At 36.6% G+C, this 26,853-nt stretch overlaps 1 protein-coding gene and 1 long non-coding RNA gene across 3 annotated transcripts; one reads left to right on the forward strand and one right to left on the reverse strand.

Moving 5' to 3' along the window:
* The first annotated feature begins 1,029 nt into the window (after positions 1 to 1,029).
* Positions 1,030 to 1,889, forward strand: LOC109166342. The gene is made up of 2 exons (XR_002051640.1): positions 1,030 to 1,070; positions 1,305 to 1,889. It is a non-coding gene; the product is annotated as an uncharacterized LOC109166342 (long non-coding RNA).
* Positions 1,890 to 3,243: 1,354 nt separating this feature from the next.
* Positions 3,244 to 6,397, reverse strand: LOC109166341 (F-box/kelch-repeat protein SKIP11-like). Of its 2 annotated transcripts, none has more exons than XM_019315305.1 (2): positions 6,011 to 6,397; positions 3,244 to 5,223 (listed from the first exon to the last, which is right to left on the reverse strand). In XM_019315305.1, the coding sequence occupies exon 2, from the start codon at positions 5,139 to 5,141 to the stop codon at positions 3,795 to 3,797; it is 1,347 nt and encodes a 448-aa protein (XP_019170850.1). In that variant the 5' UTR covers positions 5,142 to 5,223; positions 6,011 to 6,397; the 3' UTR covers positions 3,244 to 3,794. The 2 variants fall into 2 exon arrangements, with proteins under 2 accessions (XP_019170850.1, XP_019170851.1); XM_019315306.1 differs by lacking the exon at positions 6,011 to 6,397 and adding an exon at positions 5,544 to 5,948.
* Between the last annotated feature and the right edge of the window lie 20,456 nt (positions 6,398 to 26,853).

The following is a 26,853-nucleotide window of genomic DNA, read 5'->3' on the forward strand; positions in this document are numbered from 1 at the left end:
TCAATACATTCACTTTTTTAATATTTAATACATATACACACATATATATATAACATTATTTTATATTAATAGTGAGATGTGTAATTTATAATGTGTTTTCTATTCGAATTATTTTATCAAATTAATTATGTTTCATATTTTGTTATGAATATTTTTATAAAGTTTCGATGTGTTTTATTTGTTCGCACATATCTAACAATATTTACAACTATATTTCTTAGGTAATGGTTAAAAAAAAAAAAAAAAAAAAAAATTCTTAGGTAATTTTTTTTTTAAAATTATTTCTTTTGTTTTAATGTTTCACTTTTACTGGAAAAAATTTCTGAATCCGTCCTACTAGCTTCTTCGCCCCCCCTCAATCGAATTTCTGGCTCCGTTCCTGGGCACAATTCAATAAGTTCAATATTAACATATCTTTACTCCTAAACCTTCGAAGTGTGAAATCCTTCTTTCTTTTACGAATTATTTCAGAATTATTCCCAAACTTGCGAATATAAAATTTGATTCGTTATATTGTAAACCAAGAATCACATTGTAAGATAAACCACTGACATGCATATTCATTTTAGTATATTGCATGTTATTTTTACTATACTATACTATAATTTTAGTACATGTTCATTATATTTTGATACATGCTCATTTTAGTATACTACATATAAATAAATATGTAATATATAAAAAAATAAATATGTATTAATAGTCCATCTTACAATGTTCTATAGGAGAGAAGAATATAGTGTTAATGTCAAATGAAATAATTTGAGTGGGGTTATTTATAGATGTGAGGTGGAGTTATTTCAAGAATTATTTCTCCTGCAAGATATAAGATAATGTCAGAAATAAAAAATAAATAAGGAAACGTTGTGCGCGTTATGCGCACTGCGTAAGACTTCACTGTTTACTTTTTTTTTTTTTTTAATAATTCAGTTTTGTTTTTTCTCTCTCTCTCCTCCTACATTCTCTTTCCTAATCATTCTTACAATAATCTCATAATATCCCCAACTAATAATGATGCTCTAAATCATAGAGTATAATTTGTTTAAAAGAATTGGCTAAGCCCAAGCAAGGTAACTAGGCAAATTATTATGTGGACTACTGTCTAAAATAACGTCGTTGAATTTTGTGAATTAAAATAATACAAATTATGAGTTAAAATAATTATTCTTTATGAGTTAAAATAATATATATTATGCCTTAAAATAATACACGTTATGAGTTATAAAAATATTTATTACAGTGGATCGCTTTGAAAGAAAAATACGTGAAACGACATCGTCACGGTCCATGCAATAACTATTGAGGTAACTAAGCCTTTCAAAATATCACACGAGAGCCCAATAGCAAAAGGTCAGGCCTAACAGCCATGGCAGCCTGCAATATCACCTTCAACCCTATCTAAGAATTATTGAATTATCTATTGAATTTATTAGTTTGAGCCCAACTTATTTACCCAAAGTGCATAGTGCATCTTCATATAGCAGAACTTTTCTATAAATAATAATAATAATAATAAAATAATTTGTTCGTTTTAATTTGCTCAAAACGACGTCGTTCTAAACTGCATGCTGCATTACCCTTTTGCAAAAAACACCCGACATAGAGTCTGACTCTTATTCGGGTCCTCCAACCTTATAGTTGCATTAACAACCCGCTTACCAATTTCCCCGAGCTATTGGCTGGTGCACTATCCTTCTTCAATGTAGAACGAAACAAAAGAAACACATACAGGAAGAAACCATTTTTGCTTCTTCAACCTTTCGATTGCAAAGCACAAATGAAGTCGATGATAACCAAAAAGATTCATACCTCTTTAGTCATTTGCCCGTCTTGCTAGCAAAAACACGCCATCTTCAAGTTAAGCGATGGCAGAGATAGATCTAGAACATCAAAAACGCGCAATTGCAGTGCATTAGAGAACATCAACTTTCACGATAGTATTTTCAAAAAAAAAAAACTTTTGACGATAGTGGGAAACAAACAAACGAGAAAGCTTAAACATCATCTGCAAAATACAACAAAAGTTTCTACAATGCCTCGGTCCTCAATCCTCATGGTAGCAAAATTAACACGGGATATATTATATTATACGCCTAAGATGTCACGATACATCATAACAAAAACATTATGGCAACTAGATTTCTCCTTAAGTCAAATTAATATGTTACGAAAAGACATTATGGATAGTCAATTCAAATATCGTATTAGAAAAAGAAGCACTTACAAGTGACTAGTTACTCCAACACCACAATGTCTCCCATAAAAACGACAACCACAATTCTCGTGTCTCCTATAAACATGGCAACTACACTACAACCTTAAATCAAATGAATATGCCATTGGAAGACATTATGGTTATGTAAATCTCAAGTAATGTCGTAAAAGACTAGAGCTTTTAGTTCGGTTTCATTTTAGTCCTAAATGTTCTAATCGTTTCAATTTAGTGACAAATGATTAGTTTTGGACTCGATTTGGTCCTCAACCCAACATTCCCGTAAAACTAGACATGATTCTAGTACGCAACTTCCATGTTCACGAGCATAAGGGTAATCTAGGAATAAACATTTGGAGGGCAAACACGGCATAATAACAACATAACATACACAAATACGTACCTCCCAAAATTGCTTACGCTGTGTGTTTCTTTTCTCCAAGACCCATAAGCTGGATAATCTGTGGAACAATCCTGCAAAAGCTCGACTAATTTGTAAAGGGGAATGAGAGGAAAACAATCAAACGAAGAAACGCTTTTCATTCCAACAACACAATCTGGAAAACGAAGAAAAACATTTCAAGAATTATAATAACACGGATTTTTAGAAAGCATAATCTGCAGATAGCAAAATAAGACGGGAATATCGCTTCAGAAACATAAATACCAAGTGATAAAGAATGTCATTATGCTAAAGCATACCTTATTCAAATACAACTCGAAAAAGACGAATCTTTTTACGAAGAATAGAATCATACCTGTGCATTTACCAATTGTAGACCATTGTCTGACGTGTTTCTCATCCAACAAAGACAGATTTAAGGCATTTCTGAAGAACGATGATAAATTTTAATATATGATTAAACTAAACCTCGTGTTTATCCAACGAACCCCTATATTTAGAGCATTCTTTCCATCCACCAGAGTTAGGTTATGGGCATATCATACCTTCCATTAGCAGTTAGATGAGAAAAAAGAAGTATTGAAGCTATAGCAGAATCAAAACCAAAAATCTGATTAACAAGAAAGAATTTTTAACCAAAAATTCACTGTATAGCCCATTCTTTTCAACAACAAAGGTGTTCAGTACATTGACAAGTCCTAACCAAGAAACTTATTTTCCCCCTCCTCGGCAACGCCAAGAAAAATATGGAAAAATAAAAAAAGAAAAAAGAAAAAAGAAACACGAAACTAAGTCTACAATTCTTCAAGAAACTTCAACAAACACTAATCAAGATCTACAACTGTATTGCACCCTGCCTCAAGTTATTAACCTATCTCTTTCCTATCTGATGACCACCTCTGAAATTTCATGTTACGAGAATGGGGGGGAAGACGAATCGATTAAATGGAATTGTTGAAGCAGAAAATGTTGGTTTCAAGACTCCTTGAAAATAAATATGGTGTCGAATCTTGAGTATACTGATTCCCTGTCCTCCTCCCTCTGAGAAAAGGAAACTAAAACTTCGAAAGCGAAAAGAAAAAAAAAATAGAAAAGATTGGATAAATTACCCATTAGCAACATTCCTTTTGCCCCATTAATCCTATCATGTATGTAAAAGAGGCATCTTTATCCACATTGTTAGCAACCCATCACCGCGCAATTATAGACAAAGCTACCCGATGACTTACGCCCGAGCATATTCCACTGTGGCGGTCCTTCGCTGGGGACCCACGAGTTCACTTCGATGAATCCTTGACCCACGGTCCTAGGACCCCCGATTACGAGAAGCCTATCGCCACATGCTCGAAAAGCCAAGCCCCAACCGTTCATAGAATTTGCTCGCTCGGGCAATCTTCCTTGAGTAACCCACGCCTTTTTGTCCTTGTCGTACCTCCTAACTTCCATGTCAGCATAGTCAGCTGCATACAATTGGTTATTTACGACTGCAAGCAAAGGCGGTGCTTCAGCTGTGGCGGGCAAGCCGTTTTCCCTAACTGCAGCCATACGCACGGGGGACATGTTGGGTATCTCCGTCCACGTTCTTTTCTCGAAATCATATTCCTCCCCGCAAGTCAAAAGCTTCGAATCGGGCCCTCCAACGCCTCCCACCACGTAAAACTTTCCATCCATGAGAACCCCGGAGCACATCTTCCTCGCCTTGTTCATATTTGGCAATAGCGTCCAAGTTCCCGTCTCGGAGTTATAAAGCTCGGCTGAGCTAAGGATCTTACCGTGCGAGTCACACCCACCCGCGAAAATCGCTATCTCCCCTTTGCTGGAAGAACCGAACAAACACCGTGGCTCTTTCATCTGCATCCCAGACGACCATGAATTGGTGAGTAGACTGTATCGATAAATGACCTGTGCCATTAGCTCCTTGCCAAACACGAGGAGCTCGGTTCCAACAGCCAACGATTCCTTGTCGGAGAACCAGAAGCATTCGTTAGAATTCATCGTGGGAAGACGCATCCAACGACGACGATTGGGGTCAAAAGCTTCCCATTCCTGTAAATTGCAGGAAAAATAAACCCAGTGCTCAACCACACCATTCATCCGTCTTAATTTGTAGATATCCCCGCTCCTGATTAATGACCGGAAGCTCCTGTTTAAAGCCGACATGACACCATAATCCGACCTCGAGCAATGAATGAGACAACTAATGGCATTATCTCGACCAATACTAGGTATTAGAGAGCTATCTTCCGAATTATCCTCAATGGTCGGGGCCAACATATCACCATCTAGCGTTAGACTCGTTTCCACTTCATCAGCACAGGACGCTGAAGAAACACCTAGGGATAGAGATGTATCGACTCTATCACAAACACCATCAGATTGCCTTGCAAACTTGCTAGGAACGAGTTCGTTCTCCTTGTCATCTTCCAATGGCCTTTTGCCATTCACATCAATCCGGCAATTCATACAAGTCCTCGTATGCCCTCTCCCGTAGTTCCTCGATACCAAACAAGATCGCTCTTCCAACATCCCTTCAGGGTTCACCACAAAGAAGAACCACTCCTATGGCCTTATTTCATTCTGCAGCTTTGTTCTTCACCAGGCAAATTTTCTGCAGAAAAAAGATACACAGAAAGCATCAAGAACCTAGAACAAATGGTCAAACCAAAAAAGATCAAATCTATGCAAGCATAGAATATAGAATAACAAAACAGATTAAGATTTTATATATTCAAAATAAGAAAAGCTATTGAACAAAATTCTTGACAACTATTTTTAGTTAGATAAATAGAAACCTAGTAAAACAATGTACACTGAATCAAGAAGTTGATTCCTGTAATATTACCTAGTAGTCTAGTACCATGCACATAATTATAGTAACAGAAAAAACAAGAAATTATTGAGGGGAAATTGCAAGTTTTAGCAAACAACCTGAACCAATTGATCCAAAATCACAGGAGAATACAGATCAACTGACAACATATAACCATTCAAGAATTCAAAGAGCCCTTCCCAATAATCAAACCTCACAACAATGACAGATAACCAGATTCAAACACACCTCAAAACAACAAAAACCCAGAGCTCTTAAACCAAATGGGCATGCAAGAATTCATAAAAAAATCAATCTTTGCCGACCCAGATCTCTCAAATTCAGATCAGGCAACACCCTGCACCAGAATTTCTCCAAACCGCCATTAATCAGAACCCAACCTCTAATCTCGCATTGTTTTCAATACCAGTAATTAAACCAGATCGATTTAGCGATTTACCACGTTCAAAAAAGAAAACCCCATCCCTATTTCATAACCGAAACTGAGCATATTAATTTTTTTAAAAAAAAAATTACAAACATTAACACAAAAAATTAAAGAATAATGATAGAGAGATAAACTTACGGATTGGATAAGAAGTAAAGAAGAGGGGACTTGATTGGAAATATGGCGTTACCAAAACTGTGCAATTGTGTTTTCTCTGTATTGTGGTAAAGTATACGTATATGTTTCCTTGTGTATCTATATGTATACATATACATATATATAACCATATATATATATAATATAGGTGTAGCTCTTTTGGGCTGAAACAATTTCAGGGCTTTAACAAGAGAGTTCCTTTGGATTCTCTCTGCAAATCAAAGAAGGCCATAGCCATGCCCTCTTTAAGCTCTCTCTCTCTCTCTATCTCTCTCTATATTCTAATTCCCAAACGCTTTTTTATTTCTGGAGAAAAAAGAAAATGGAAAGAGAAAACAGCACAATGTTGAATCCGCTAAACAGTGGGGAGTTTTTATACTCGTAGAAATACAGCTGGATTTGTTCGTATTTATGAGTTTTTGCCAGATTTATATATTTATATATATCGGAATAGCACCATAAAGAAAAGGTGTGTCAATCTACGTGTAGAGAGAGAAACTCGAGGTTGAAGAAACGCAAATTACACTATGCCCCCTTCTCCACTTTCTAGTTTCTACTATCACAACAATTTTTTGAGACCCTGTTACCTGGTTCTTTTACATGATACGTGTAATATTTTATATACAATGATTATTTAATGCGTATACAATTTTTTTTAAAAAATTTTATATGTCTCTGGTACTTTTTTATTTTATGAATATAATGAAACGTGGTGATATCATCTCAATTGTTGGACAAGTGGTACGTATGTCAAGAATGACCAAGTGGTATGTATGTCGGGCATGACCAGGAAGTGGTAGTTCCGGTGAGTTTTTGTCATTACCTCTCACCGGAATTGAAGTACCACTTCTCGGTCAAACCAATAAGTTAACCGACAAGGTGAAAGAATTTCACCTTCGGTTAACTTCTCGATTTAACCGAAAAGTGGTATTTATGTTGGGAATGGGCGAGAATTGGTACTTTTGGTGAGTTTTCATCGGTTATGCCGTCTGAATAACTAAATCTAAAGAAGAAAAAAAAATCAAAGTGGATCACTACTCATGTCATAAATGAAAGTTGTGAATCCAATTTGACATAGACTCTAAAATCATATAAAAAAAAATAAAAATAAAAAAAAAAACTCATATATTTAGTTTCACAAGTTTGTTCCATTCTCAACCGCCTTCAAATGGTTGTGATAACATGTAGATGAGGTATTTCTCATACCCTCCCCATTTGTGACTTTCTCAAGTGATACTTGAATCGCTCTTTAGTTCCACTTATTTCATCATAACAAAAAAAATTGGTGAAAAATTACCCCAAAATGCCTAAACTCACCCATTCAGTTAACAATCGAGTTCCCCTAACAATTTCATAATACCCATCAACTATTACTTTATCTGATTGTCATTTGACACTTCTATTTGCATCAATCTTAACAAATAAATAAACCAAAATGAGTCCGTACGAACTTAATTCAATGGTTCAATAAGCAGTATTTGAGAAAAGAGAAGAAACAAACCAAAACAAATTTTACTTCCTATTTTTCTTGGGGAGACGGGAGGGTTTTAATGCTCTAATGATCTTTTTCAATTTTTTTAATTAATTTTTTTTCTATATTCTATGTAACAATGTTATTAATTGATTTTGTACTAAAGAAATATATTTAGCTCAAAAAATATGGTCAAATGAGTGTAATATAATTCTAGTACATAAAAATTATGACTTTATTCTTACTAATACTTTATTAATATAATTGTTCGAAATTATTGTTACTTTTTTTATATCGTAGTGCACATCCTCGTACAGTAATATTGTACAAATTCCTTTGGAAATTAATGCTCATATTAATATATTATATTGGCTATAGGCAATTGTATCATTGATGAAAATGCATGTAGCTACTAGCCTCTGCCTACTAGCCAACGGCTGTGTAATTGTTTGATAGCGTATCATAAATGCACTTTTTTTTTTTAAATGCATTTTTTAAAAAAACTGCCCCCCTCTAAAAATAAACAATATTTATAATATTTTGTTATTTTATAATATAATATATAAAAAATATTATATTCAAAAAATAAAGTAATAAATATATATTTATAATTTTTATAAATTAAGTAAGTAATTAAATATTAATTGTTTACGAATCTTATTTGATAAGTCATTTACGTATAATGTGAAACTATTTATGTCTTAAATTTCTTATAATGTGAAATCTTCTAATAATTTTCCATTTTATGATACTTGTGTTTTGTGTAGTGATAATGTTGTGTTTTGTACTTTTGTATAATCTAAACTCGATGCACTAAATTTAAAGCATGCACAACTCTCAAGCCACCAAAACTTACTAATGCAAAATAGGATTGAAGCTTCAAGTGCAAGCCATATATATATATATATATATATATATATATATATATATATATATATATATATATAGTCGAGTATTCCGCAACCCCTACTTTGTTCCTATGTTATACAAAGTAATTCGTAAATCACACAATAGAGTTAAGCCACACTAGAAAGACATTGTGTCACGAACTGTTCTAAGAAGGGGTTGACGAGAATCAAACTCGTGATTTTAAGTATGAGAATCAATCTACCGACTTAACCATCCCTTTTGAGCTTAGCCAAGACATTTCTAGTTTAATTGAAGGATATTTTGATTTTGATCAAGTATAGAATTGCATTTCAACATTGGTATCGCAATTAGAGAACCTTCGAACTAGCTAGATTCAAAATGCATTAGACATGTTCATTAGGTAATCAATGTTATGCAAATTAGACAACAACTCATATATATTTTAAAACTCGACAATTAAGAAAGACTTCATGTTTTTTTTTTTTTTTTTTTAAATATGCAAGTTGTATACTTTCATTTTATTATATTATATGTTCTATAACACATACTTTCATTTAGGGATGGTAACGGGGCGGGGCGGGGGCGGGGAGTATACTCCCCGTCCCCGTCCCCGCGACCTCGTCCCCATCCCCGTCCCTGTCCCCGTTCCCCACGGGGAATGGAAAATATTCTCCATCCCCGTCCCCGCGGGGAATTAAGCGGGGACGGGAATTCCCCATTCCCCGTCAATTCCTAGTCAAAATGTTAAATAATTGTAATTTTTAATATTTAAAAATTAAAAATCTAAATCCTAATTTCAAAAATTAAAATACTATATATATATATATATATATATATATATATATATATATATGTATTGCCTGTATATATAGTATAGGGCGTTACTGGCACTTATATATACAATATACAATGACAACATTAATAATATATATATATATATATCTCATTACGTACATATATAAATAGTTTACTGCCAGTATTTATATATACATATAAATAAATAAATATATATATATATATATATATATATATATATATTTATTTATTTATTTATTTATATTTATATTTATTTATTTATTTATATATTCGGGGACGGGGAGGGGTATCCCCGTCCCCGTTCCCGACGGGAAATTGCACATACTTCCCGTCCCCGTCCCTGTTCCCCGAAAATTTTCCCCATCCCCATCTCAATCGGGGCGGGGATCGGGGATCCCCATCGGAGACGGGGCACATTGTCATTCCTACTTTCATTTTACTCTATACCCTTTGACAAACGATTGACCCAATATGCTAGGGGGAAACTTAATTCTGTTTCTTTCCGATCATCCAACAAATGAGAAACACCACATGACGAGAAAAATATCATTTTAAGGGATTCTTAAGATTAATCATACATTAATCTTATGCTAAAACACGTGTTATTTATGTGTTACACACACACAAGAGAGTTCATTGGGGTATTTTGGGAAAGTGCAAAATATAACCAGATTTTTTATTTTTTGAAAAAAAAAAAAAAAAAAAAAAACAGATAAGAGGCAAATTGTATGAAACATCCTAAGTCTCGATTTGGTAATAAAAGAATGTACCATTGAAATCTTACTATAGTACTAATTTTTATTATTATAATTATTCTATTATTTTATTATGAATTACCACATTTTCCACGACAAGGTTACCTTTTTTTTTGGTTACAAATTACTACCAAATATCTTCCATAAATACTGACAGAAACATAATTTTATCATTTTTGAAATTCCCTTTTTATATCACTTCTATTTTCTTTAATTTTTCCATTTTAGAAGAAAAAAAAGACTAGAATTTATTGGATTCAAATGTGTCAATCCAACACTAGTATCGTGTCATATTATGTATAAACGTACAAATGTAACGGATTGTATCAAGTATTGTTAATGCTATTTAAACATGTAGGGTTATACAAAATACAACATGGCAACAATGTTATTTGACATGATATAAGTTTATAATTTTATAATACTTTACACTTCTTTCGAGATTACTAAAAATATTTTGGTGTGTTTACTATCACCTATCACTATATTTAATTTTTAGATAAATAAAAATAGAAAACATATTTACTTAAGGAAACCTCATCAATGGACTTTATGGTGGTTTTTGGAAAGGAAAAAACTTGAGGGTGAATTTTTTACAAATGGGGGGAATGGTTTTTAATGAGCTTTTTTTTTTTTTTTTTTTTTCCTGTAAATATAAATTTTTGTCGGATCGGCAATTGGGAGAAATAGAGAAAAGTTGTGCATATGGCTCATAGTCGTGCCCAGCTGTCAGTTGGTGTGTGCAGTTGAGCGCGTAAAAAGGTAGATTTCTTTTGTTTTTATTTTTTTATTTTTTTCCTTTTTTTCCTCATTTTAATTTCTCTTTCCTTGTTGTGCCGGTAAAAACTCAAACAAAATTCAATCTGTTGCTCTTATACATTTCTCAATTTTGAAAACAAATAATGAAAAATAAAAATTTGAATAGCTTGTGGTACACCACTCTCTAATCATATTTGATGGGATGGGAGAAACTAGTCAAAAAACTTCGATATCTTTTATTCTATATAGACGTAAACCACTTGAATACATGCGAATATATTTTTGTAAGTAATTATTATTTTCTTTACGATAACGTCTTAGGCTATATATGTGTGTGTATATATATATTTATTGTAGGCACAATATATTAATTAATTAAGTATTACCGACATGATTAGAGTTTTGGTCAGCTTGTGATAACTATGTTTGACTCCTAGATGAAGTTATGTTCTTTGAATTGTACCATTAGGCGCCCCCCTAATCCAAAAGCCACAAAAATAAAAATAAAAATAAAAACTTTTCAAAGTCCAAATTTCCTTTTAATCACTACGCACTACTTTAGGCTAATGTTTGAATTTATAGAATTAAATTCAGTAATCTTATGCTAAATCCTTTTTTTTTTTTAAAGGACAAAGAAATGTCTGCAATAACATGAATAATGTTATTCATGAATTTCTCTTGAATGATAAATACATCCGACTAAAAATAGATAATTTTAGTCAAATTGTAACATAATTATAAATTATAATTTTATAGTTCAACATGTTTTTAATGTGTTTTAAGCTTATTATATATAATGTACTCCTCGTCCCTTGCTTTTTAACTCTAGTATTAGATGTAATCAATACAACGTAACATAACTCTTTTTTTTTTCTTTTCTTTTTTTTTTTTTAACAAAGAATGTTATAACATAACTCATTAATCTCTCTATCACTTTTTTTTTTTAAAAATTTATCTTCAGCTCTTAAGATATTGGAGTTAATATTTACTATGAGAAATATGTGTCAGATATATCTTACTTTTTGTATTCTTATGTAATATATTACTCCGAAATTGATATAATTATTTATTGCATTCAATAATTTTATTTTTTTTAGGGGATACCCCAAATAATAATAATATTAATAATAAATATACATTATTGATTCATAATTATTATTGTAAGCTGTCTTGTTGAAAAATATCCAATAATAATAATAAAAAGAATAATTGCGTAAGCCTGTAGGTGTAGTTGTACGCCGCAATCGCGTCGGCTATGAAGATGGTCGCACGTGCACGCGGCACGTGCCCACCGCTTCTTTCTGAATTGCCGAATGGCTCAACCACAAAAGCTTATCGACTTCCTTGCCGCGTGTCCATTACGCGGGAACCCTTTCTCTTAACACGTGTCAAAATAAAACTACATTTATTATTATTATTATTTTTATTATTATTGTTATTATTATTATTATTATTATTATTATTACATAATAATAATAATCAACTCACAAGTCAAATCTTAATTTTTATATACGCACAAGGAATCCAATTCAGACCGTCCATCAGTCTTGGGTCTCTTCCCATGCATGTTTATACTTGAAAAGATACACAAACATATAGAACCAAGTTAAAATGAGAATTAATATTCTAATATAGTGATCTTGAGAACGTGTGAATTAATCTAATAATATGGAATCTAATTGAAGCATGTGGTCCATGTCAACTAAAAGCTTACCGGTAAACCGTAGTCGCTTACGAGTGGCGTTGAGATTCGGACCCATGACCTTTGGTCTGGCTCTGATACCAAATTGAAGCATGTGCTCCATCTCAACTAAAAACTTAAGCTGATAGTTGGTTACACATTAATGGATATATGCTCACACTAAGATGATCAGTGGTTATAAACTAATGAAAAATAAAGAGATAAAATTTAGTGATATTTCTGTAATTACAATGATGCATTTGGAAATGCTTGATAGTGCATCCATGCATAATAATAGTGCACACGCATGAATGCATGGTTATAGAATATGAGTACAGTGTTAGTTATCCACAGATGCACTATCAAACGGCGTTTCCAAGTACACTATTGTAATTACATAAATGCTACTACATTTTTTAAAAAAAATTTAAACCTTTTATCACCCTAAACAAATGAAAATATTAGTCAACACGTTCTCACAAAACTACAAATTATCACTTATTTTTGCCCATATATATATATAAGAAACGTCAACGCGAGGCTGGTAACCTTTTAGAAAACAAGAATAAACATTGATGTATTATTGTAAAGGAGTCTGTATCGTGTTATATAACACTATATATCTTAAAAGCGTTATTTATTCGGTGACGTGTGTAAACTTTCACTTACATTTAGGTTCGAAGGCTTTTGAGTTTTGACTAAGGGGTAAAAGTTTGAATTATTTTCACAAAAAAAAAAATTATAAAGAAATTTACACGTTTATCGCAAAGGTTATACATAGAATCTTGACTAATAATAATCTGTAATTAATGAAAGAGTGCGGCGGGTTCATGTTAATCCGTATCATAATTAATTTATTACGTGTCGATAATTAGCAAATGAACAACGTACGAAGTACGTAAGATTCATTGTTTAAAGAATGTTGTCCACCATGTACCACCTTTAATTTATTTTTGATTCCATATTTATTTATTTTTTTTCTTAAATACTATTGACTTTATTACAATGTAATATCTGTTCATACATACTTTTTCAACCTATTGATTACAAAGAGTAAATACCAAGCCTAAGACCTCTCATCACCCCAACACTGGAGTTCAAGTCTAAGACCTCTCATTTGATGCATCACAACTATATATGCCGCTCGATCAGAAAATATTTTTATCTTTTTTATTTTGATTAGTGGGATAATTACTTTTTTTGGCGTGAGATAATTACTATTAATTATCATCTAATTGTACTTAAGTATCGTATGTGAAACACACGATGCACTAAGAGAGATTTTGTTATCTTGACCTCAAAAAAAAAAAAAAAAAAAAAAAAAGATTAGATTTGGGTAAGCATGCTTTGATTGACTTAATTACCACACAATGTGAAAATCACCCCATGCCTACAAGAATAGTTAGAGGAAATTTAAAAAAAAAAAAAAAGGCATAATTATTACACAATCAAAAAAAAAAAAAAACCATGAAAAGATGGATCTAATAATTATGAAGTTTGAAAAATGGAAAAATGAATGTGAATAAATAGTCTTGGTTGGAAGTTTGAAAGTTTGGATTATAATGTTGTTTTAGACAAATTCTTTTATCTTTGTTAGGTTGTAATGTATTATTTTATTTAAATAAATTATTCTCAAACTTCACCAACTAATTGAGTTGTCCATGCGGACTATAAATTGTACTTAGTGATTGAAAACGGTTACATTAAATATGACCACGTCTTATACAGTGCGAAAATGTGAAAATGTAAGCGTGTGAAATGTAAAAATTTTAAAATCAAGTTATAAGTGATCGAAGTGACTTGTTATCCAATTTGTATATGCATGAACTTGTTTATAAATTTGTTTACAAATGTGTCATTTGACTTGAGTGATACCGATTATTACTTCAAATATTTAAAAACTTCATGTGATATTTTTAAAACCTACTATTAGAACCAAATAATAATTTTGATTTGTTTGATTTATGTGCAATTATTTTGAGTTTGGTTTAGGTTAATTTGAACTTTTGATATACCCTTATTTAGTTATTTGGTATACAATTAAACTGAAAATAACACAAAAGACTAACAAATTAATTTAAAAATATATAATATTATTATGAAATAAAATTTATTATCTTACGTATACTAACATTTTGGATTAGTTCGATTTAAGTTTAGATATAAATAACATTTAAACACCCTGATATCCTAATTAAATTTATAGCATGATATATCATAATTTAAAATATCCAAATTGATAATTACTAATATTCGTTCAATAATTTGACTAACACATACTTTTAATATTTTTTTTTTTGAATGTTACTCGTTCTATTACATTGTAGTATCTGTTCATATACTTTCTCAACTTACTGAAACACAAAGAAACTGAGGCTCGTACTCACAACCTTACAAATGAAAATCCAACCCGGATACAATTAGACCACATAGTCTTGGTACATACTTTTAATATTTGATTTACAAAAATATCTGCAATCGATACTTAGATGTGCACTCTTGGTGATCGAAATTTGTGACTGATTTAAATTGAGTCAACTATCCAATCAACTCGGTTAGAATTTTCCACCTACTTATCTCAAACTACCTTTCATATTTGTAGTTGAAGAACTAATTTTTGTCTAATTTAAACTTGTCTCAAAATAGTATATAACTATTTGCAATAATTCTAATACCTTTAAGCTTTTAGAAAGAAGAAAAAAATGAGGAACAAGGGCACGTGCACACATCATCTTAGGGGAGAGTGATTTTTTTAAAAATTATAATAATGATGAAATGTTAAATGTGTGCAAACACCAATCATAAACCAAACTTCAAACCCAAGCAATTCCCATTATATATATATATATATATATATATATATATATATATATATATATATAGATTAATAAATTTTATTTTGCTATCTACCACAAAATATAGAATCCAAATCTATCAATGATAGAAAAAAAAATGGATTTAACCTTATTGTGAGCATAAAATTATAAATGTACAAATATTTAGAGGTTTATCTACCACTTGAGTCACATCCGACAATTTACCTCATCTATCGATCTTCAGAACATGAACAATAATGAATTTTTAAGTTTAGTGTTCAAACTTATTAAATGAGTACCTTTCTATTTTAAGAATCCAACATCGTACTGATATGGTATTACAGAATTTTCTCTAAAATTATTATCCCTAATAATAATAATAATAATAATAATAATAATTATTATTATTATTATTATTATTATTATTATTATTATTTTAAATATAAAAGAGAGATTCTGGCGTGCACTTACTTGAAACAGTAATCACACTCCTCTTAGATCGAGGCCACTTACCTAATGGAATCGCGCCACGTGTCCGCCTCTCGTGTAAAGCCGTGTTTGTCATGTGAGGAATTATTGAATGTTGAGAAAGGAGTGCTTAATGGAAAATGTTTATTGCATTTAATTTTTATTAATTTTTTTCACCAAACTTTATATTATTTGGTGGATCCAAATTAAAATTTCATAATTTTTACATTCACTCTTATTTATAACGTTGGTGAATTATCTAAGAAAAAATAATTTGTAATTTATTGTTATAGGCAATTCGATTTTTTTTTTTTGGCTATTAACTCTATTACATTGTAGTATCTGTTTATCTATACTTTTCTCAACCTATTGAAGCACAAAGAGTCAACACCACCTCCACTGAGGCTCGATCTCATGACCTCCCATATGAGAGAGTCACTACATGCCATCTGAGCACAATGTGCTTGGCTATAGGCAATTCGATTTAATTATCTTTTATTGTAATTTATTTCTTTGTTTTCAAAGTTTTTTTTTTTTTTTTAAATGTTTAAATGATTATGGTTTATTTTTATTATTATCTATTGATACTTTCTTTTATATAATTATTCATATATTTTTATTATTTTATCATATTTAAAACCAAACATTAAAGAAATATATAGGGAAAGTAAATATTTTATTGAATTGAACATTGTCAATTTAAAGAAAAAATGTAGAAAATTTTAATAAATATATAACACAAAGAAACTATACAAATCCATTTAAAATATTTTTTTTAAAGCACGTTAAAACAAACTATGTTCTCTTAATAGTTATTTTCTTAACGTTAAGGGGGTTTGGGTGTCTAATCCTGATATTAAATTAAATACTCAGTATTATGTTGTATCTCAAATCTAAATTGATAGTTGAATTATATATTCGTATTTTATATATTAGATGTTTAACACAAATAAGATAAATGCATTTAATAATTTCTACATGCGCGATGCACACATATATACATGGGCCACCTTCTTGTAAGAAACTAAAAATTAGTAATTCGTAAGTCGTAACAGCTAGGGATATCAATTGTACCCGCACCCGATGGAGAACTCGATTTCCCGCCCCTACGGGGACGGGAATGGGGACAGAAATAGAGGAGCGGGGATGGGGGCAATTTTGAATTTCCCGCCGGGGGCAGGCCGGGGATGGGGAGTACTCTCCCCACCCCGTCCCGTCCCATATATATATATATATATATATATATATATATATATATATATATATATATATATAAAATTTTAGAAACATTCTTGTCATTGTATGTCATGCTTATAACTTATTAACAGGGTGGGGATTTCCCATCCCCGAATAAACTCCGTGGGGATGAGGATGGGGAAAATTTTCCTTTTCCCGGCGGGGATGAGGACAGGGACGGGGAATGAGAAGAAAGCCGGGGGCGGGGATGGGGGGCATGTCCCCCGCCCCCACCCCACCCTGTTGACATCCCTAGTAACAACGTATGGATTAACCTGATTTATTCATCTAGGATAAATAACATGCTTGGTGTTACCTTAAAAACATAACAATTAAATTACCTGAAAATTAATTAACATGTTTGGTTCGTTTAAACTTTTCCAATTTTTTTTTTTTTATATAATCTCCAATATATATGGCCATATACAAACATTTTAAAAAATCAATAGTTTAAACTGGTTAATAAATTACTTGTAAATTAATAAATCATATGTCAAAATATCATCAAATTAAATTAATTAAGTACCTAAAAAAATTAAACTCAAGTTAATCAAGTTATATATACAATACTACGTCATTATGAAAAAACTTTAACTAAGTATCTTGATTAAATTTCTTTGGTAATCAATGTGGAATTGTGGTGATGGAAAATGTACCCCGAGCATACGTAGCGCATACATGCTCAGGACCTCGTATAGTTAACATGAGGAACTGTTTCCGACCAGACCTCAGTGCAATAGCCAAGCAAATTAATGGCCAATGTACACCTTCATACCTTCTACCTCACCTCGAGATCTGTACCGACCCTAAGGGGTCGGAACGAGTATCTCGAGCAAGGCTATCTGGAGTGCATTTAACTAAGATTTGCATGTCATGTGCCTCCTCTTAACTCGTATAAATAGCATATTAGTTGTGAGGGTGGGGGGACTTTTAGGCATTTTCATCTACCTTCATCTAGCTCGATACTCTACAAACCCTTTGCAAACATCCCGAGCTTAACTGCTTAAACCAACAAGCGGGTTTTCATAATCCTACGATTCAAACTCGACTACAGGTGCTTATTCTTATCCCGGCGGGAGAGACAAATTTTTTTTCTTTTTTGTTTAAATAAAAATAAAAAATATTTATAAGAGATTTTAACCTGATGCCAAAAAGGATAAATACCTAACTGAGTAAATTTGGTTAATTTTCATTACTCGGAAATAGAATCATACCTTTGTAAATGAGATTTACTTTCCTTGATATCATGAAATGTGATTCCTATTAAAAGTTTCATAAGTCAAAGATTACACCAAATGTATGAATAATTTTTCCATATTTTATTGGGTACCAAACGCCCTTTTATGCTTAGTCGTTGATCATCAATAAAATTAATTCGTATGTTCTCATAAGACTACTAATCGTCATACGATCCTGATTTTATATATATATATATATATATATATATATATATATATATATATATATATATATATACACTTGCACTCGAGTGCGAACGGCTCGCCCAGGCGCGAAATAAGAATGGATTCTGTTTGTCCACGTGTCCAGATCTAATGGATGAGAAACACTGATTTTTAAAAAAAATGCGGTGGCATTTTCGTAACTAATTGAACATCGAAGTGCAAGTAAAATGTATTACAAGTGCATGTAAAATGTATTATAGGTGCAAGTAAAAATTTACACTGAGCATCAATACTTAGTTGCACTTATAGTTCTAAGTAGTTGCACCTATAGTTCTAAGTAGTTGCACACATAGGTATAAGTAGTTGCACACATAGGTATAAGTAGTTGCATCTAGGTGCATCTAGGTGTATGAATGTTTGCGAGTGGTTTTTAGGAGTATTACTACCCGCTGAACTCAGATCAATGAATGTTAACAAGGCAAAATTACATGCACTTATAGGTGAAAGTAGGTGCACCTATAGTTATAAGTAGTTGCACCTATAGTGATAAATAGTTGCACATATAGTTATAAGCACACCCAGGTGCATGAATGGTTGCGGAAAGTGAATGCTAACAAGGCAAAATTACATGCACTTATAGGTGAAAATAAGTGCACTTATAAGAGATTTTACTTGCACTTCGATGTTCAATTATTTACGAAAATGTCACCGCGTTTTTTTTGAAGTTATTAGATCTGGACACGTGTCGCGCGCTGATTCGTTCGCATTTCCTTAATTTGTGTGTGTTTTGTGGTGTATTTTCCTAACGTTGATGGTGCATATTTGTTGAACTATTGGTGACGCCGCACCGTAAGACACCGCCGCACCTTAACCTCTATCTCTCTCTCTCTCTCTCTCTCTCTCTCTATATATATATATATATATATATATATATATATATATATATAGTGATGCACTCGGGTGCGAATAAGTGCCTAGGAAAGAATATGCGAACGAATCAGCACGCGATACGTGTCCAGATCTAATAGTTTAAAAAAAAACACGGTGGCATTTTCGTAAATAATTGAAAATCGAAGTGCAAGTAAAATCACTTACAAGTGCACATACTTTCACCTATAAGTGCATGTAATTTTGTCTTGTTAACATTCACTTCCCGCAAACATTCATGCACCTGGGTGCACCTACTTATAACTATAGGTGCAATTACTTATAACTATAGGTGCAACTACTTATAACTATAGGTGCACCTACTTTCACCTATAAGTGCAAGTAATTTTGCCTTGTTTAACATTCATTTATCTGAGTTCAGCGGGTAGTAATATCCCTGAAAACCACCCGCAAATATTCATGCACCTAGGTGCAACTACTTATAATTATATGTGCAACTACTTAGAACTATAGCCTATAGGTGCAACTACTTAGAACTATAGGTGCACTTAGTATTGATGCTCAGTGTAAATTTTTACTTGCACCTATAATACATTTTACATGCACTTGTAATACATTTTACATGCACTTGTAATACATTTTACTTGCACTTCGATGTTCAATTATTTACAAAAATGCAACTGCACTTTTTTTTTTAAAAAAATCAGTGTTTCTCATCCATTAGATCTGAACCCCTGGACGGACAGAATCCATTCCTATTTCGCGCCTGGGCGAAGCATTCGCACCTGAGTGCGATTATATATATATATATATATATATATATATATATATATATATATATATATATATATATATATATATATATATATATATATATAGTGAAAGGTTCCCGTGCGGATGTGCGGTTGATTAATATGCGTGAGATTTGTACTCAATGTGCGTGACTGTTGTGTTTAATATGCCTGAGATTTGTACTTAATGTGCGTGAATGTGTAAAATGCAGCAGAAAATATTGATGTCAGCTTCTTCCCCATCCCAGTAGCCATTTGCGCCCTCCCTGATGATGATGATGTGAAGGCGAGCTATGGTGGTTAAGAATTATGAGAATAATACAACAGAAACCCACACTTTGCTGCTGTGCAAATTTTACTATGTGTTTTATATAAACATTCAACTGCATTGAAGGTAGCTGATAATCCAGAATCAATGGCGAAATTGAAGGAAGAAGTAACAAGAAGCTTGGGCGTTAATGTGCGTGAGTTTCTGTTCTGCTTCCTTCTGAGCTCGTAATTCTGAAATACTCACGCACATTAAGCACAAATCTCACGCACATTAAACACAATACTCAGGCACATTAAGTACAAAACTCACGCATATTAACACGACGCACATTAAGTACAAATCTCATACACATTGAGTACAAATCTCACGCACATTAAGTATAAACCTCACGCACATTAATCCACCGCACATCCGCACGGAAAACAACAAATGCACCTGATTCCTTCCATATATATATATATATGAAAGGGGTAAAATAATAATTTAACAAACCGTGGCATTCATAGTCACGCAATCTATCTAAAAAGCGTGGAAAGCATCCTCTTTCTTAACCAATTTATGTAACAAAGAATCTGATACATCCATCGCTCACTGACAAATGGAAAACAGTTTCTTGACTTTTCGTTAGTTTAGTACGTTAAACTACGGAACTGTGTAATCTTGGAATGCTACCAACGGCACTCACGGACGTCAAACACCACCTTTTATTATTATTATATTAGTTATCACATACGTATTGCGCGAATAGTTTGATGTTCAATATGTATTTTCAAATTGAGTTAATATCAACTGAGGTCCTCCGAGTATAATGATTTTGCTATGTTTAGTTCTAAACTTTCAAATTGACCATCTGTGGTCCTTCGACTTTCAAATTTAACCATTCGTGGTCCAAGTTAACCACCCATGGTCCTTCAAGTTTCGAAATTTAACCAGTCGTGATCCTCTTGAAAGGACCATGGTCGGTTAAAATTTAATAGTTGAAGGACCATGAGTGGTTAACTTGGACCACGAATGGTTAAATTTGAAAGTCGAAGGACCATAGATGGTCAATTTGAAAGTTTAGAACTAAACGTGACAAAACCACTATACTCGGAGGACATCAGATGGTATTAACTCTTTTCAAATTAGTGTTTCAGAATTTATCAAACTATCATTTTGTATCGTGGCATATATGAATGCAAGATTATCAAATTTTTCGTAAAAGTAAATATTTCAAGAATGTATAACTATGAATTGTGCCAGGAATGTTGGATTAACTGGTAAAATAATAATTTTAGAGGAAACACCGTCACTGGATAGTACTCTAAGAATAGTTTTTGCAACACAAAACCCTATTAATTTGCGTGATCCATGATTCCTTGTTGCCACTTCCACGAAAAATGAATTTTTGATTTGATCTAGTCCCTTGGTGTGCTTCATTGCAATTTTAGTGTCTTGGCGCATTACACCTTCAAAAAACAAAACAATGCCAAATCATCCCTTCTCAAAAAAACAAATGATAATAAGTATAGTTTCTCATATGTGTTGAATATATACTATAAATTAGATGTACCGTTTCATCAATGCCTAATGTGACCAAAGTTCATTTTAAATTTTATATTGTATTTGGTAGGGAATACCCCGACCGACGTAAGCGTTACCCCGACCGGTTTGCCTTCGTCCTTTTCTTCTTGTCTTTGCAGGTAACAGGTCGGGTTTCTTGTGAAGAACCCGGTCGGGATCCGACCGGGTGTTACTCGAGCGGCAGTGTCGACCACCGAGCGGTAGCCCTTAAGCGAGAGAGCTGACGAGGAACACGTGGCGGTTCCACGCATTGACAGGCAGGGCACCCGGGACGTTGACACGTGGTTGCTAGTGGGAAGCATGCCGAACGGCCGGATTTGTGTCTCCGGCTCCACGACTATAAATACCCGCGATAGCGATAGTGTGAGGGACTTTTGGACGATCGATAGGTTGTTGTTAGAGAATCCCGACCGCAGTCAGTCGGTATTCAGAGCAACCAAGTATATTGTACTTAGAGACTTCATTGTGGTCAATAAGAGTTATTTACTTGCTTTAATTGGTCTCTTGTTTACTTAATTACCGCATTACGTGGCAATTAACACTATCATTTTGGCGCCGTCTGTAGGGACCCGAGCAAGAAAGCTATCGTCTTGACGAGCACCCGGTCTCTTATCCAATCATGTATACGTGGGCATACAACAACTTCGCTGACGATCAGGCGGATGCAGCGAGCTCATCTGACCACCCGGCGACTCACCAACAAGGTCAGAATATGGACCTCAACCTCAATCTCTCACCACCCCATCCATCCAATACATACCCGGCCGCCCAACAGCCGGTGAACTACATTCAACCGGGATATCAAACACCCGGTCCACAGTACCAACAACAACAGATGCCGTATCCCGGCCAGTATCCATACCCGGTCCCACCTCAACCGTACGGGTATTGGCCCGGCCAACCGATGTATTACACGCCCCCGGTTGCTATCCACCTTTCACGCCTGCGTACACGGCTCCAGCCGTCGTCCCTCCAGTTTACCCGGTCGCACATGTAGAGCCGCAGCATCAGCCCACTTCCCGGGCTCGACGCTCGGCTCATTCGCGGTTGGGGTCGGGGGGTGCTGATGCGATGGAGGCACCACGGCAGGCCCAGCAAGCACCGGAGGTTCCAGCCCGAGCGGAGGACCCCGAAGAAGTTACCCGAGCGGTAGCTTTTGATCGTCTTCGACCGGCGATGCGACAACGTTTGGGGCCCCAAGACCCGAACCGGCAGCCGGAAAATGTACAGATGCAGGAAGCTAGCCAGGAGGCTTCGTCCGGGCATAGTGGGTCGAGATCTCACCGTCGGCGACGCGCTCGGGACACAGCCCAAGCCGCCCAGACGGCCGAGCTCATCGAGACCCGAGGATTGCTGCACACCCTCCAGGCGGAGTTCGCGCAGTTTAGGAACGCGCATCCCGCGACACCCCCGGTCGACCAATCTTCCTTGCTCAGGACGCCCTTTATAGCGGAGGTAATGGCTCAGCCCTACCCGCTCGATTTGAAGGTATCCGGGGAGAAAAGCTATGATGGCCGTACGGACCCTGAGGTCCATGTCAATGACTTCTACGGCAACATGATGTTGAAGGGCGTATCAGACGCCGTAATGTGCAGGGCTTTCTATTCCACGCTCACCGGTCGGGCGGCGGAATGGTTCCGAACTTTGCAACCGGGCTCAATTGCTGATTTTACCGCCCTGGCGATCAAGTTCGTGAGGAAGTTCATCACCTCCAAGGTGGTGAGAAAGCCCTACATGTACCTGGAAAAGGCCAAGCAGCTTGAAGCGGAGAGCTTGACCGATTTCTTTGTCAAGTGGAAGGCAGCAGTCGGGGAGGTCGAGCCAATGGATGATGCGACCGCCATCCACATGCTTCACATTTCCCTCCGGGCGGGTTATTTGTACCAGGATTTTATCCTACACCCCCCGGCCACATACGAAGAGGCCCTTCGAAGGGTCACAGACTATGCCAACGCCGGCGAGGCGAACGCCGTAAAGCGCTCGCAGGAGGTCGGGTCTTCGTCCTGTAAATCGGCCGGCCGGGCGGAACACCGATCGGGTGATGACCATCCTCGATCCCGCACCAGGCCTGGTGAGTTTACGGCCCTGAACCGATCCGCAGCGGAGGCCATGCAGTACGCTCAGTCCTGCAATCTCATCAAACTCCCCCATCCCGATCAATACTGCCCTGACAAGAGTAAGCACTGTGCTTACCATCGATGTGCCAGGCATGACACTGAAGAGTGTACCCACTTGCGCCAACTGTTGGAGGACCTGCTAAATCTTGGAAAGTTGGACAAGTGTGTGGGGAAGATAGAAGACACAAAGAAGAATACCGATCGGAGAGATCACCGGCGCTCCCATCACCGTTTCGATCGCTCTGATCGTGATGGACGCTCCGATCGGTCAGGTCAGGACCGAAGAGACGATCGAAGGGACGATCGTCGTGATGACCAACGGGAACCTGACCCTCCGTCTAGCAGCCGACCGGTAGGAAAGCCGACCATCCACGTTATTTTTGGTGGATTGGACGATGCTTCCCGATCGAGGGGGAACTGCCCGGTCGCCATAGTGGATTCCTGAGACACCGGGAAGAGGCAGAAGATGGAACCCATAACCTTCACCCTCGAAGATCAACCCAGCAGCGGTGACCATGGCATGGAGGCGCTCGTGGTCACGATTGATGTCAAAGGGACGGATGTCCAGAGGGTTATGGTGGACACTAGGAGCAGTGTAAACGTCCTTTATTTGGACGTGTTTGAAAAACTTGGACTCGACAGGAAGGAGCTGACTCCGGTCGGTGTATCACTGTCGGGATTTACCGGGGCGCTCATCTACCCCGAAGGGAAAATAATGCTCCCAGTCGAGATCGGCACATCTCCGAAGTCGATCCAGACGGAGTTGGAGTTTGTTGTGGTCAATTTGCACTGCGTCCACAACATTATCCTGGGCCGACCCGCAATCATGAAGATTGGTGGGATAATTTCAATGCCTCACCTGTGCATGAAATTCCCCACCCCCAATGGGGTCGGTGTAGTCCGTGGCGATGTCCAATCCGCCCGAAAGTGTTACACCCGAGCGGTCAACAGACGTGACTCCGGTCCGTCTTCCCGGGTGAACACTATTGCCAAGGAGGAATCTAAAGACCGGAAGGAACAACCCGAACCTTCCGAGGAAATAGAAGAAGTTCCCCTGTCCGAGGACCGACCGAACAGGAAGATTAAAATTGGCCGGGCCCTCACCCCCGAGCTCCGAGCGGAAGTTTTGGCAATACTCCGGGAGTATGCCGATATCTTTGAATGGGGGCCCGAAGATATGCCCGGGATCGACCGATCGGTAATTTGTCATAAATTGGCCGTCGATCCCGCAGCGAAGCCGGTCGTGCAGAAGACCCGACATCTTTCCTCCGATCGCTGCGAATTTGTCCGAGAGGAGGTCAAGAAGATGGCGGCGATCGAGCACATCCGGCCGGTAATTTATCCCGAGTGGGTGACCAATATTGTTCTTGTTCCTAAGCCCCCAGCTTGGAGGATGTGTATTGACTTCACCGACCTCAACAAGGCATATCCGCTCGACCCGTATCCTCCACCGAGTATCCACCAGATGGTCGACGAGACGGCCGGGGCCGAGTTGATGAGCTTCATGGATGCATTCAAGGGATATCATCAAATAATGATGCACCATGAAGATGAGAGCAAGACAGCCTTCGTGACCCCGGACGGGCTGTATTGCTACCGAGTGATGCCGTTCGGCCTCCGCAACGCGGGAGCGACCTATCAGAGGATGGTCAATATGCTCTTCGCCGATATGTTAGGCCGAACGATGGAAGCTTACATTGATGATATGCTGGTCAAGAGTCGGGATCGATCCGATCACACTCGAGACCTCCGGGAGTGCTTCCAGATCATGAGGAAGTACCAGTTGCGGCTGAACCCGACCAAGTGCACATTTGCGGTTCAGACCGGGAAATTCCTCGGCTACATGATGACTAAGAGGGGGATCGAGCCCAACCCGGCCAAGGTCAGGGCGATTCTGGACATGCAACCACCTTCTACCGTTCGGGAAGTCCAGCAATTGACCGGTCGGTTGGCAGCTCTCAGCCGGTTCCTCTCTAAATTAGCCGAGCGCGCTTTGCCTTTCTTCAAGGTATTGCGTAAAGTTAATGGGTTCGTCTGGGACGACAAGTGCCGAGAGGCTTTCGATGAGTTAAAGGAGTACCTCATGTCACCAATCGTGTTCTCAAAGCCCGAGCTCGGAGAAGAGCTAGACGTGTACCTCGCCGTGTCCGATCGTGCAGTAAGCGCAGTATTGTGCCGAACCGATCCGGAAGGGGTCCAGCGACCGGTGTACTATGTAAGCCACGCGCTACATGGTCCCGAGCTCGGGTACTCCCTGTTAGAGAAGGTCGTCTACGCCTTGTACATCGCCGCGAAGAAGTTGGCTCCCTACTTTCAAGGTCGAGCAATTCGCGTTTTGACCGATCGGGCCAGTCCTCCGAACTGCTTCATCATCCGGTCGCCTAGTCAAATAGGCGTTAATGCTGACCCAATATGCGATCGAATACCGACCAAGACCAGCCATCAAAGGTCAAGCCCTTGCAGATTTCTTGGTCGAGTGCACCGCCCGGGATTCCCGACCCCCCGAGGTTGCGGATCCCGAGGCTGAGTAGTGGTCGCTGGCTACTGACGGGTCGAGTAGCAAGAAAGGGGCAGGAGGATGAGTGGTGGTCACGAGCCCGGAGGGATTCAAGGTCTATTTTGCCCTCATGTATCAGTTCCATCCGACCAACAACGAAGCCGAGTACGAAGCCTTTGTTAACGGCTTACAGTGTGCTCGAGACTTGGGGGCTGAATACATTCGAGCTCAAACGGACTCCGCGCTCGTGGTCGGGCAAGTTCTCGTGGATTATGAAGTGATTGGAGAACGGCTACAACTATACCGAGACCTGGCCATGGAGAAGCTTACCCAGTTCCGGGGGTACACCGTCCGGCACATACCCCGATTGGATAATGCTGATGCGGACATCTTGTCCAAATTGGCCCAAGACGCCTCGGAACA

Source organism: Ipomoea nil, unplaced genomic scaffold (assembly GCF_001879475.1).
Source record: "Ipomoea nil cultivar Tokyo-kokei standard unplaced genomic scaffold, Asagao_1.1 scaffold3087, whole genome shotgun sequence".
Classification (NCBI taxonomy): Eukaryota; Viridiplantae; Streptophyta; class Magnoliopsida; order Solanales; family Convolvulaceae; genus Ipomoea; species Ipomoea nil.